This window comes from Cervus elaphus, chromosome 2 (assembly GCF_910594005.1).
Source record: "Cervus elaphus chromosome 2, mCerEla1.1, whole genome shotgun sequence".
Taxonomy (NCBI): Eukaryota; Metazoa; Chordata; class Mammalia; order Artiodactyla; family Cervidae; genus Cervus; species Cervus elaphus.
The window spans coordinates 30101935-30114831 of NC_057816.1; the positions used below are offsets into that span (position 1 = coordinate 30101935).

Sequence of the window (12897 nt, forward strand, 5' to 3'; positions counted from 1 at the left end):
GGCGATGGCACCCCACTCCAGTACTCTTGCCTGGAAAATCCCATGGACGGAGGAGCCTGGTAGGCTGCGGTCCATGGGATCGCAAAGAGTCGGACACGACTGAGTGACTTCACTTTCACTTTTCATTTTCATTCACTGGAGAAGGAAATGGCAACCCACTCCAGTGTTCTTTCCTGGAGAATCTCAGGGACAGGGGAGCCTGGTGGGCTGCCATCTATGGGGTCGCACAGAGTCGGACACAACTGAAGCGACGTAGCAGCAGCAGCAGCTGACAACCTCCCCACACAGTTGCCCAACTATGCCTGAAACTGTCACACCCATTTGACATTATAAATACTGGACCCTTGTCTAGAGACACTCTTCACAATTAGGAAGGTGTTGCGCTCTCCCTGAATTGTTGGTCCTCACTTCCTCCTCATCATTCCTGCTGATGCTGCTGAACCCCAGCAGTGGCCCAGTAGAATCTCAAACTGCATTGCTTAGCACTGAGACAATCAGAAACATGGCATTAGTCTCATTAAGCTTTTACTTCACGGCTCAGTTGGTAAAGAATCTGCCTGCAATACAGGAGACCCGGGTTCGATTCCTGGGTTGGGAAGATCCCCTGGAGAAGGAAATGGCAACCCACTTCAGCATTCTTGCCTGGAGAATCCCTTGGACAGAGGAGCTTGGTGGGCTACAGTCCATGGGTTTGCAGAGTCAGATACGACAGCAATGAACACTCTCACTTTCCATGATGTTAAAAAGAGACCTCCTCTAGCTTCTCCATATGCTTAATATTTCATTGGCACAGAGTAGATTAAAATATTTTAACTTTCAACATTAAAATATGTGAAAAATTTCACTAAGACTGCCTGACTTCCTACTTTTATCTTTTTGTCACTTTTTGCCATTTGCTTGTGATTTAAGAGATAAACTCATATTTTGAACCTATGTATGGTAGCCAAAATGTTGTCATACTTATGTGTTCATAGACATAAGGTCACCCAACAATAACCATTTATACTAATATGTTAATTATTTTATTATGAAATTAATGTATATTTGTCATGACAATTTTAGCAATTAATGTTACTAGTAATTATACTAATAGTAGCTGGCATTTTTATTGAGTTGTGCTATACCCATATGAACTTATTTAATACTCACAATTCTCTAAAAGAAAGACTTATTATCCTCATTAATATTTTTTTCTTTTGAAATGACTTAAGAATTAGAAAAACATTAAGACAGTACAGAGCGTTCATATATTTCCTTTACATCCTTTAATGTTAACATCTTACATAGCCATGACATAGTTATCAAAACTAAGAAACTGGCAATAGTATAATACCATTACGAAACTACAGACCTAACTTGGGTTTCACCAGGTTTTCCAGCTGTTGTTTTTGGTGTTTGTTTTTTTTTTTTCTGTTTCAGGATCCAGTTCAGGGAACCTCACTGCATTCTCTCATCATGTCTCAGTCTCTTGTTTGACAATGTTTCATTCCTTATATTTCCATGATCTTGACACTTTTGAGGACTAGTGATGAGATATTTTATAGACTGTCTCTCTGTGGATCTGTCTGGTGTGTTTTTATGCTTAGATTGGGTCATGGATTTTTGTAAATAATACCACAAAAGCGCAGACAGGACAGATTTCTGGAATATTCTGTAGTGCAGATTATATTCAAATTACATTTTCAAAAATAAGTGGGAATGTATAAGGAAAACGATTTGGGGGAGAGTGGAAGAAATAACCATGGCAGAGAGACAGAGCCACGAGAAGAACTATTATGAATAATGGAAGACATGAAAACACTTTCTGTGAACCCACGTGTGTGTGGGTGGGTGTATTTCTCACATACACTTTTGAGAAGAAATAGAAAGACAAGAAATGTAGAGAAACACATACTCAGAAGGAGAGGGACAGAGGGAGAGGGAAACTGGGCAACTAAAGAAAGAGGTTAAAGAGCAGGTTTTGTAGGCACGTCTGTTTCCAGACCCAGGAATTTTCACGTAACCTGAACATACAAGGGAGCCAACAGAGGAAGATCAGCATTATCTGTTTCAGCTTTGTCTTTTATTACAGTTGCCCTGTCAGCATTTTGGAGGATGCAATATAGGGGAATGTAGGGAAGCTGCGAGGAAAAGCGGTGGGGAACAAAGAGGTAACTACATGTAATGTGGATGACTTTGAAAGTAGAGCTGAACATCTAAGTTGGAAGGCAGAATTAGGCAGACGTTGAGACATCTATGCCTTGCGCTCTAACTGGATGCTTCCCTGCTTTCACCTTTCCCAGGTGTAACTGCTTTCTTTGGGATCCTTAAAGTTAGTGTCCTTCTTCCTCAGTCCCATGCCTGTTCTGATCCTGTCCCTGGCCTCTTCACCTGGGGAGGCAGGCGCTGCTCATCCTTCAGGTCTTGTTTATAACACCACTTCTTTTGTTTGGTTGTTTGTTTCATTTATTTTTATTAGTTGGAGGCTAATTACTTTACAATATTGTAGTGGTTTTTGCCATACATTGACATGAACCAGCCATGGATTTACATGTGTTCCCCATCCCGATCCCCCCTCCCGCCACCCTCCCCATCCCATCCCTCTGGGTCTTCCCAGTCTTCAGGAAAACGTATCTGACCCTCCAGATGGGTCAGCTCACCCTACTGTGTGCTGTTCCCTCAAAGTAATCTAAAATCTTAACTCATAATCATTATCCAAATTGTATTTAATTAAAGTTTCCTGGAAGTACTTATTTTACATGCAGTTCTTCCATCAGACTGGGTGTTCCATATGTTTTGTCTGCCATATTCTGGCCACATCATGGTCAAAAGTAGTTTTTGAGTAAATGAATGACATACGTTATACAACTTAGAAAGGAAGAGAGTGTGTTTAATGGTTGTGGCAAAGATGCTTATTTGTGAAGGGATGTAAATACTTTAAATCAGTTGTCCTTAATCATTTGGGATTTTACAGAATTCTTAATTTTATAAAAGCAGTGGACTGTCTACATAAAATAATACATATAATTTAATACCAGTGGGCATTAGTTTAAAAAACTTTGTTTTAATGGTTCTTTTTAGAAAGTTACAAAAATGAGTTTAGATTAAGAAGTTGAAGGTTATCTGGGCATTCTGTGTTTCTAAAGAAATACTGCTAGACAGTAAACTTTAGCTTCTTTGTATTTCCAATACAATGAGATGAAAGGAAATGCATTTAAAATTTTAACAGGAAAGTCTCAGATGAGTTAAAGTTTAGTAATAGCAAACCATTTAATCTCTGGAGATTAACTGTTGCATTGTAAATATGGTTTTTCTAATGTTTTTCCTTAGTATAGAGATGCTGTATTTGGAAAGCATTTTATAAGAAATGTCAGTTAAAAAAACTTAAGCTTATTGAGTTAAAATATCAACTTTTCCTAATTAATTTTTAAAGTGGCCATTTATTAGGATTCACTATGATTAAAAATTGAATATTTGAATGAAGTCTATCATTTACTGGCTTGTTGAATTTGGGCAAGTCTCAAACTTTGAATTGTAGTTTCTTTATTCTTAAAAGGTAACATAGTTGTTACAGAGATGTAACACACATAGATTTTTCTAAAACATGGCAAGACTCTATAAATATAGACTGTTATTTTCATGCACCTCCTCAAAAAATAGAAGAAAAAGCATATAGGACTATTTTTTTACTTCTATAGTTATTTCAACTTTTTAAATCAGTAAGTATCTACTCCCACCTAAATTAACCCCATTGTTCCAAATTTTAATCAGAACATATCCATGCACTCTTCCAACCCATTTTCAAATCATACTCCTTACACATATGGGCCACACACATCCATGTATGTGAGGTCAGTCAGGTTCCTGATTTATTCAATTATCAACAATACCCCAGGGCATAAGCAGTGTATTTACTGATTATTATTCAAAAAATAAATTATTGTTAAATGATTCTTCTGATATAAAGATATATCATTTTGAAATATTAATAAACATGTATTACTTGTAGAATAATTAGTGATTCAGTTTAGTAGAGCAGTATTAATATTCAAAACTTCAGAAACATTTATTTTTCATGATTAATTTAGAATAATTATCTTGAATAAATAATGTATGCAGTTATTTATGTTCCATTTACTTCATAATTTATTACCATTTTTTTTTAGAAATTAAGTTTAGAAATACCCATGAAGACTTTTCCTTCTCAATTTCCATAGGTGTTATTTTTATAGTATATAAAATTGTGTGTGTGTATGTACACATATTTAACTGAATTGTGTGGTAAAGACTGAAGTTACAAACCCTGTGAGTAACTATGTCTACAGTTATCAAGGTGTTAAATATTACTGTTTATATACCATCTAAGTTCTCTATTACTTAGTGGCTAAAGTCTAAACTCCTCAGTCTGGAGGTCACATCTACCAACTACATGACATAACTGATTTCTCCACTATTTTTTTCTCATTAAAGCATGTTCATATACTAGTTTTCATTCTTACAAACCTCATTTTGTTTTAGAACTCTCTTCTTTTTACCTTTTCTGAGATACAAATCCTCTTTTTGTCAAACCTGATTCTATAAGAATAGTCTCAAGTCAAGTCTCTAGCTTCAATTTCCCCATCATATTGCTTAAAACTCTTTTGACTAAAATCTTGCTCTTATATACAATATTTTATAATTTTTAGCATTTTTTTATTTTATAAACAATCTATTTCAGAAAAAAAAGAAAACTGCAAAAGATTTTAAAACAGCATAAAACAACCTCATAATTCCACCAAGCAGGAACAAAGAACTCATACTTTCTCTCAGAAACCTTAGTACATATTCATTTTAATACATTTTCACAGAATAGGATGATACCATGTGTGATGTTTTTTGAACCATTTTACATTAACAAAGTATGAACAATTTCATATTTGAACAATTTTATATTTCAACAATTTCAATCTATTGACAATTGTCAATAGATATATTTCATAACTGATATAACATTTCATTATTTTATGTGTTCACCTAAGTTGTGTACGTAATAGTAAAACAGATACACACAGGTCCACCAACCAACATAAACCATGTTTGGAGCATTATCAATACGGCTGATACTAGCTGTGCACCCATGCACAGTTCCTACCCTAGACTTTACTGCTTGTAATTTCTAAGCTCTGGGTGTGTGTGTGGGCACTGCACCATATTACCTTACGTTCAGGACAGAGAGGGACATAGAGCAAGGAGAAAGCACTGTCCTTGCAACTTGTTTGTTTAACACTCTGGCTCATCTCCTCCCAAAATATTTTTAGTTATCATTACAGACATTTTTTGCTGGTTACTCACTTTGTCTCATTTTAGTCCATGAATTAAAGGTCAAGAAGGAATGATTCTGGGAAGATTGTGATTGGATGATAAGCGGGCCACCCCTGCTGATGATTTGCTCTGTCAATAACCTGTAAATACATCATAAGGGATATTTACTAGAACAAAATTAATGAAGATGTAGAAAAATGCTGTGTTTGGCAGGTTTACTTTAATTAACACATATGGGTATTTATATCCTTCAAGTACAGCATAGCTTTTACATCCATTATTTTCTTTAATGTTATTAAAGCAATTATTAATACTTACTTGTTCAAAAAGCAAGCTTTAATGAAGTGAAAGCATAGTTTAGAAAACAAGACCCTAACTAAGGTCAAGAATACTCTATAGATATCCTCTTTCTTTTCATAATACAGAAACTAGACCCCTGCAGAAAATTATGTGATTCGGGGGTGAAATGGGGGCTTATATAATATTTAAATAAGTGGTTGACACAGGTTGACACATCCTGTCAACCACTATCACACCTAGTAGAGAAGTATTAAGATGGAGTTGAGTGAACATAAAATTGGCATCTGATAGGTTGGGTTAAATCACTAGCTCTACCTGTTTTATTTTGGTGACTCGGAGGACATTAGTCTTAGTTTCTTTACTCAAAAGATAGAGCCTCACAGAGTGCAGATGTGACCTCATCTGAAGAGTTCCATGATTTTTCTGTTCATCAAACAACTTCCTTTAGTCTGCCTTGATGTGAGACGTTACAGAGCTGAAAAAGGCATTTTTCTTGCCTTTAAAATGTTCCTGATCTTGTTTATTGGTCAGGACTCCTGGGAATTAAATTAAGTCAACAAAAAAGATGATTTCAATCACTTCGTTCATATTATGGTCCTCTTTATAATGGAGATATGTCCTCCTCCATCCAATTCACTCACTACTCCCCAAACGCTACTTCTGGCAAACAGCAATCTGTTTTCTATAACTGTGAGCTTATATTCTTTTTTGTTTCAAATTAATTTATTTATTGAAGTGTAGTTGATGTACAGTGTTTAAGGTACACAGCAAGGTGATTCAGTTATAAACATTAGTTTTGAAATTATTTTCCATTACAGATTATAATATATTGACTATAGTTCCCTGTGCTATACAGTAAACGTTTGTGCTTGTTTATGAGCTTATATTTTTTAAGTGAGATCATGCAGAATTTGTCTTTGTCTCCTTATTCCATTCAACATAACATTATCCCAAATGGCAAATTTTCATTATTTTAATGGCTGAATAATATTCCATAGTCTATATACATATATATATACCATATATTCTTTATCAGTGTGTCCAAACAATGTACTCTTAGGTTGATGGGGATGCATTTAAGTGGAATTGCTGTATTATATTTCAGTTCTATTTTTAAATTTGTTAGAAGTAACCATATTGTTTTCCATAGTGGCTATACCATTTTACATTCCCACCAACAGTGCACAAAGTTCCCTCTTCCTATGTCTTCACCAACACTTGTTATTTCTTATCTTTTTGATAACAGATGTGAGGTGCTATTTCATTGTGTTTTTGATTTGCATTTCCCTGATAATTAGTGATTTTGAGCATCTTTTTATGAACCTGTTGGCCACTTGTTTGACTTCTTTGGGAAAAAGCCTGTTCAAATCTTCAGCCCATCTTTTAATTAGATTGTTTTGTTTTGCTTAGTGTATTGTTGAATATGATTTGCTAAGATTTGTTGAGAATTTTTGAACCCATATTCATCAAGAGTTATTATATTGGCAGGCAGATTCTTTACCAATGAGCCAACAGGGAATCCCTCATCAAGAATATTGGCCTATAATTTTCTTTTCTCATGGTATCCTTATCTGGTTTTAGTATTAGGGTAATGCTAGACTCATAAAATGAATTTAGAAGTGTTCTCACCTATTTCTTGGAAGAAATTGAGAGGAATTTTCTTGAAAAGAATTGCTATAAATTAACTATTTTAATTATTGGATAGAATTCACCAGTGAATCCATCTATTACTGGATGGTGGTACATGGAGAAAATGAAATATTTATCACCACTAAAGAGATATGAGCTACCAAGCCATAGAAAGACACTGAGAGACTGTAAATATATATTACAAAATGAAAAAATCCTATCTGAAGTGGCTAGATACTGTATGATGTCAACTATGGATATTTTAGAAAAGGAAAAACTATGGAAAAAATTAAAAGATTAAAGGTTGCCAAGGGTGAGGAGGGTAGGGATGAATAGGCAGAACACAGAGGATTTTTAGGGCAGTGAAGATACTATGTATGATAGCATAATGATGGATATATGTTACTATACATTTGTCCAAACCTATAGAATTTCGTTTAAGAGTGAATCCTAATATTAATATACACCATGGACATTCAGTGATTATGATGTGTTAATGTACATTCACCCTTGGTAACATCTGTACCACTCTGGTGAATGATGTTGATAATGGGAGAGTCTATGCATGTGTGAGAACTGGGGCTTTATGGACAGTGCCTGTACCTCCCTACCAATTTTTTGTGACGCTAAAACTATCCTAAACAACAAATAACAACAGCAACAAAAATATTGCAATTTAGGTGTTCTTGACCTAATTTAGTATGGCAGTAGAAAACAGGCCCTCCAAAGTCATATGTAGTGTCTAAGACCCTAATTTATTTATGTGCTAATCCAGAACCAGAATTCACATGTTTTTAAGCACCAAAATACACTATAATTCCCCAAAGTCAGTTCCCATTCTTTGTTAATTCCTCAGACTCAGTAAGGCTTATTTCTTTCAGAAAGAGTTGTTTCACTGATAGCAAACGCCTGCATTAAGGATTGCATGTATTATGTTTAATGCAACTAGTTCTAAAAATAAATACTATGTTTTTGTATTTAAAGTAATTTAACTTTTCATGCTTTATTGCTCACATTGAAGAAATGATGCATAATTTCCTCCAGTCGTTAAAAGAAATTAATTTATGTAATTTTCTTTCCTGAAGCAAGTTAAAATAACTTTTGTAAGCAGACGCAGAAGTTGACAAACCAGGCAACCCAGCTGTGAAATATATGAGCACAAGGGTAGACTCTGGCAAACTTAGGGAGGAGGAAAATTGCACACCCATTCTTCCCACCTGCTCTTTGTGAACCTAATAGTAAATGAAGCCCCTTTTATATCCCGTCCAAGTTAGCCAAGGCCTACAAAAATAGATAGGTAGATAGACAAAAGCTTTTATTCTGCTCATATTTCTTACCTAAAGCTCACCACCAAAATCTGGAAGCATTTTCATAAATGTACAATATTTGCACAAGAAAAGATAATTAACAAACATTAACATTTTTAAATTTGGGCATATTTATATTTTAAGGAAGATATTGAATAGCTACTCTTAAATGTAATGTCCATCACTGGTGAACCTGTGTTACTTTTTACAGCTTATCTAGCTGGGTTAGTTTTCCTTCCTGTTGGTTTCAAGAGCAAATGGTTTCTATCTCAGCTCTTACGTTGTTCTGACAGTTTTATTTTGTTGATTTGACTCCCAGTATCATTCACGTCTCTGTGTTTTCAAGCAATAAATATTGACCCTTACCAAATTAAACGAAGGAGATTTTAATGGTAGAACATCAGGAGCTCATACTATCTGGGAGAAGGCAGAAGTAACCAAGTTGGGGATGGACAGAAACAGAGGCTGCTTCAGAAGACCGGGAATGTGAACCATAAGAAGTGTCTCATTGTAGAGACAACTTGGAGAAGCTAGACTTACTGAAATTAATATACCTATTTATAAGCCTCTTTTTAATATAGTCAGTGTTTAGTTCCAAAAATGAAGGTTCTGATGACCTAGTTTGGATCATGTGCATTTCTGTGTAGAAAGTAGCACAAAGAAATTTAGAGTAATATGTAGGGTTTCTTGAGGTATAAAACAGTATTTGATTGGTAGGTGAAGCATTGGAGTCAACATCATTCTTTTTGTAACTTACAGTGAGATGTTAGAAAATATCATATTTCCTATTAAGAAAACAAGATGTGTACTTGTTATTTCCCAGATAGATATGAGGTTAAAATAAAAAGGAAAGATAGGATTCCTGTTTTTTTTGAAGAACCAGAATCCTTAAAAGTTTATTATGTAAGAAATAAACATTTGCAGTAGGAAAGTAGTCCTATTGGACAGCACTCATACAAAATTGAATAGAAATTATTTCATTCAATTTCATAGTTAATATTTAAGCAACAGTTGCATGCTGTGATTCATGGGGTCGCAAAGAGTCGGATGTGACTGAGCAACTGAACTGCACTGAACTGAAGGTCTCTGATATATACATACTTTCATTTTATTCCTTCTCTTTGAGTGTGAGGTTGCCATTATAGCATGTTTTACAAAGGTATTAGAAACTCACTGATGAAACTATTTCCCTCTTAATGTTCTCTTTCTCTCCAGCCTCAAGACATCACTACTGAAGTCAGTGAAACCCAGCAAATTGAGACTACAAAGGAAGAGGTTCTACTCAGGACCCCTGAGTGCGACACTCAAATTGTAAGATTAATTTTAAATGTTTCTAACATCATTCAACATGAAAACAAGGACAGGACATAAGCATTTTAAAAATCCTAGTTTATGCCGCCATGAAGCTGTCTATTTACATGTAATATCTACTATCTAAGGACTTCCCTGGTAGGTAAGATGGTAAAGAATCTGCCTGCAATGCAGGAGGCCCAGGTTCGATTCCTGGGCTGGGAAGATGCCCTGGAGAAGGGAATGGTTACCCACCCCAGCATTTTTACCTGTAGAATTCCATGGACAGAGGAGCTGGGGGCTACAGTCATGGGGTCACAAAGAGTCGGACATGACTAAGCAGCTAACACTTTTCTTTCACTTCTGCTCTCTAAACATTGTACTTTTCATTTGAAAATGCAGATGTTGGATATGAATCACGTGGTTATTCCACTAAGAGGTGTAATCAGACAGTTAGGAATATAAAGATGCCCTGGAGAAGGGAATGGCTACCCATGCCAGTATTCTGACCTGGAGAATTCCGTGGACAGTCCATGGGGTCACAAAGAGTGGGACAAGACTGAGTGACTTTAACTTTCACTTTCATAAACTTGAATTGCCAGAGAGATAAGGTGGTCATTCCCACAGTCACATGACAGGAAGCTGTTAAAATATTAAAAGCAAACACAACTCCAAAGAATGTGATTCAATAGTATTCTCCCCATAAAGCAAATAAACCTTGAATTATAGAGATATTACAATAGAGGAAGGGAAATTTTTACCCTTCAAATGATAACAGGAAATGAGGAATTTGTACTCTATGATTTAACTCTAAAAAGTGTAGTGAAATTTTAACTCTGGAACTTTGGCACAATTACAGATCTGTCATATCTGGGCTTGAAAAATGGCAAATGTCAGTTGTATTTAATATATTCAAAGATAGCCTTTAATCTAGTTGACAAAATGGATAGTGTCTGCTGAAACTATTCATGATGGAAAAAGAAGTCAGGTGACAGCAAACGAAATAAGGCAGAATAGAAACAAGTTAACCAGATCAATCTCTTTTTCCTCTATCGACTGCCAAAGTAAATTTAGAAATACTAATTTCTCAGCAATTTGGCTTTCACATCTTTGTATGTTGAAACATGTGCAAAACCAAAAATTTAGAATATAAGGTCAATGAGAAGTAGAAATTCTGCAATTTACTTCCAGGGGAAGAAGAATTCAAGAAGGTTTGGGGAAGGAAGGACTATTTTTGCTAAAGTCTGAAGAACAGATAGGTCTCTGACAGTGTAAGTCAGTATACAGAGACAAGAAAACATCAGAATATGAGTAGAGAGTGTCGAACAGAAAATGGTGGGATGGTGGCTGAGATAATTTGGAACTTAAGTAGGAGGGGCACTGGGTTCCCAAGCTAGGGAGTTTGGTTTGAATTAGGGAAATGGGCTTCTCAGGTGGCACTAGCGGTAAAGAACATGCCTGTCAATGCGGGAGAAACAAGTGACACGGATTTGATCCCTGGGTCAGGAAGATCCCCTGGAGGAGGGCATGGCAACCCACTCCAGTATTCCTGCCTAAAGAATCCCATGGACAGAGGAGTCTGAAAGGCTACTGTCCATAGGGTCACAGAGAGCCAAACACAACTGAAGCCACTTTGCACGCAGGGCTATAGTTAAGATTTTCGCGTGTTTATGTCCAGTTAAGAGATAAGACCACTGGGTTAATTTTAAGGCTGTTTTTTCTTGATACAGTTTCCTAAAACTACCTAAAAATCATTTTGCAGTATATACATGTATCAAGTCATTATGTTGCATACCTAAAACTAATACAATGTTACATGCCAATAATATCTCAATTGAAAAAAAAAAAACAACAACTTTAAAACAAATTAGAATAATGGAAGCTTCTGGCCTGCACCCTTAAGGGTAATGCTCAGGCTTGATCCCTGAATGTCCTGCTCCAAGCCCTTGGATTAGGAGGGATTCAGTTGTTTCTTGTACTGGTATACCTGTGCCTTGAGCAAATTGTTCATGTAATGAAGTGGCCAAAACAGCTGAAAGAACAGAAGAACCAGGAGTTGATCAAATTTAAAACATTCCCACTGAAGGCAAACCTTGAAAAGTTCTATGTGTTTTGCGAAGATTCCTCAAAGCAATATTTTTACTTTTCTTGTCAAGAGAGAGGTATAAATTCTTTGTTGTTGTTGTTTGTCCCACTCTTATTTTTTTTTGCCCTTCCTTGTCATCAGTAGCTCCTCTCTCTCCAGTAAGTGGCATAAGCGGCTACTACCTTGGTGGAGGTCCCAACTGGGTTGCTTCAAAAGCTTCCTCCAAAAAAAAAAAAGCTTCCTCCACCTGTGCCAGCATGACTGCTTTCTCTCTAACCTGATCCCAGTTCCCTAGATTTTAGTCTTTGAAATCTCTACTTCCAAGAACCTACACTTTCTAGTGCATAGAGTGCTCAATATTTATAGTCTGTAGGCTCAGTTACATTTAAAGGCCAAGAGAATAACATAAGGGAGTGAAATAAGCCAGGTGTAAGCAGTAGGAGTGAGTGAGACTACTGTGAATATCTTTTTTCCAATTCTAGACCAATAGTTCTAAGCCATATCCTCACTGTAGTATCATATGGAGGATTTTTATAAAATACTGATGACCAGGTAATATGCAGGCTAGTTTTACTAACAATGTATCTCATATGTACATGATTCTTAAAATCATCTGAGGAGCTTTTAAAAATAAAGATTTTGAAAAATTCTTCAGTAAATTCTAAGTAAAGGGGACTAAAGGTAACTTTAAAAAAAAAAAAACAAACATGGACCTGACATCACTTTTCAATCCAAGTGATTCTGAAAGAGATGGTCTGTTAGCCTTAATTTGAAAAAGATTGGTTTAAATAAGACATAATGCCTTTAGTATGTTGTTTAGTAACAGAGTTTCACATTTGAGAGACAGCATTGCCTAAATGAGGCTCTGTAATGGTAGCCATGGACATCTATGATGTAACTTTTGATAGTAGGTAGAGGGGATCCATCCCAGAACCCTCTGTTTATTTTGCAACCAAATCTAAGAGCAGCAGGGCTGTGAAATTGATCAGGAAACTGATGTGCGGT

The 12897-nt window shown here is 35.8% G+C and overlaps 1 protein-coding gene across 3 annotated transcripts in view; it reads left to right on the forward strand.

The window, feature by feature from the left end:
• LUZP2 (leucine zipper protein 2) overlaps window positions 1-12897 on the forward strand; it is a 476756-nt gene that overhangs the window by 446472 nt on the left and 17387 nt on the right. For all 3 annotated transcript variants that reach the window (XM_043875294.1, XM_043875276.1, XM_043875284.1), the window contains one exon: window positions 9732-9827. In XM_043875294.1, coding sequence (XP_043731229.1) covers window positions 9732-9827 — 96 coding nt within the window. The remainder of the gene's footprint in view (window positions 1-9731; window positions 9828-12897) is intronic.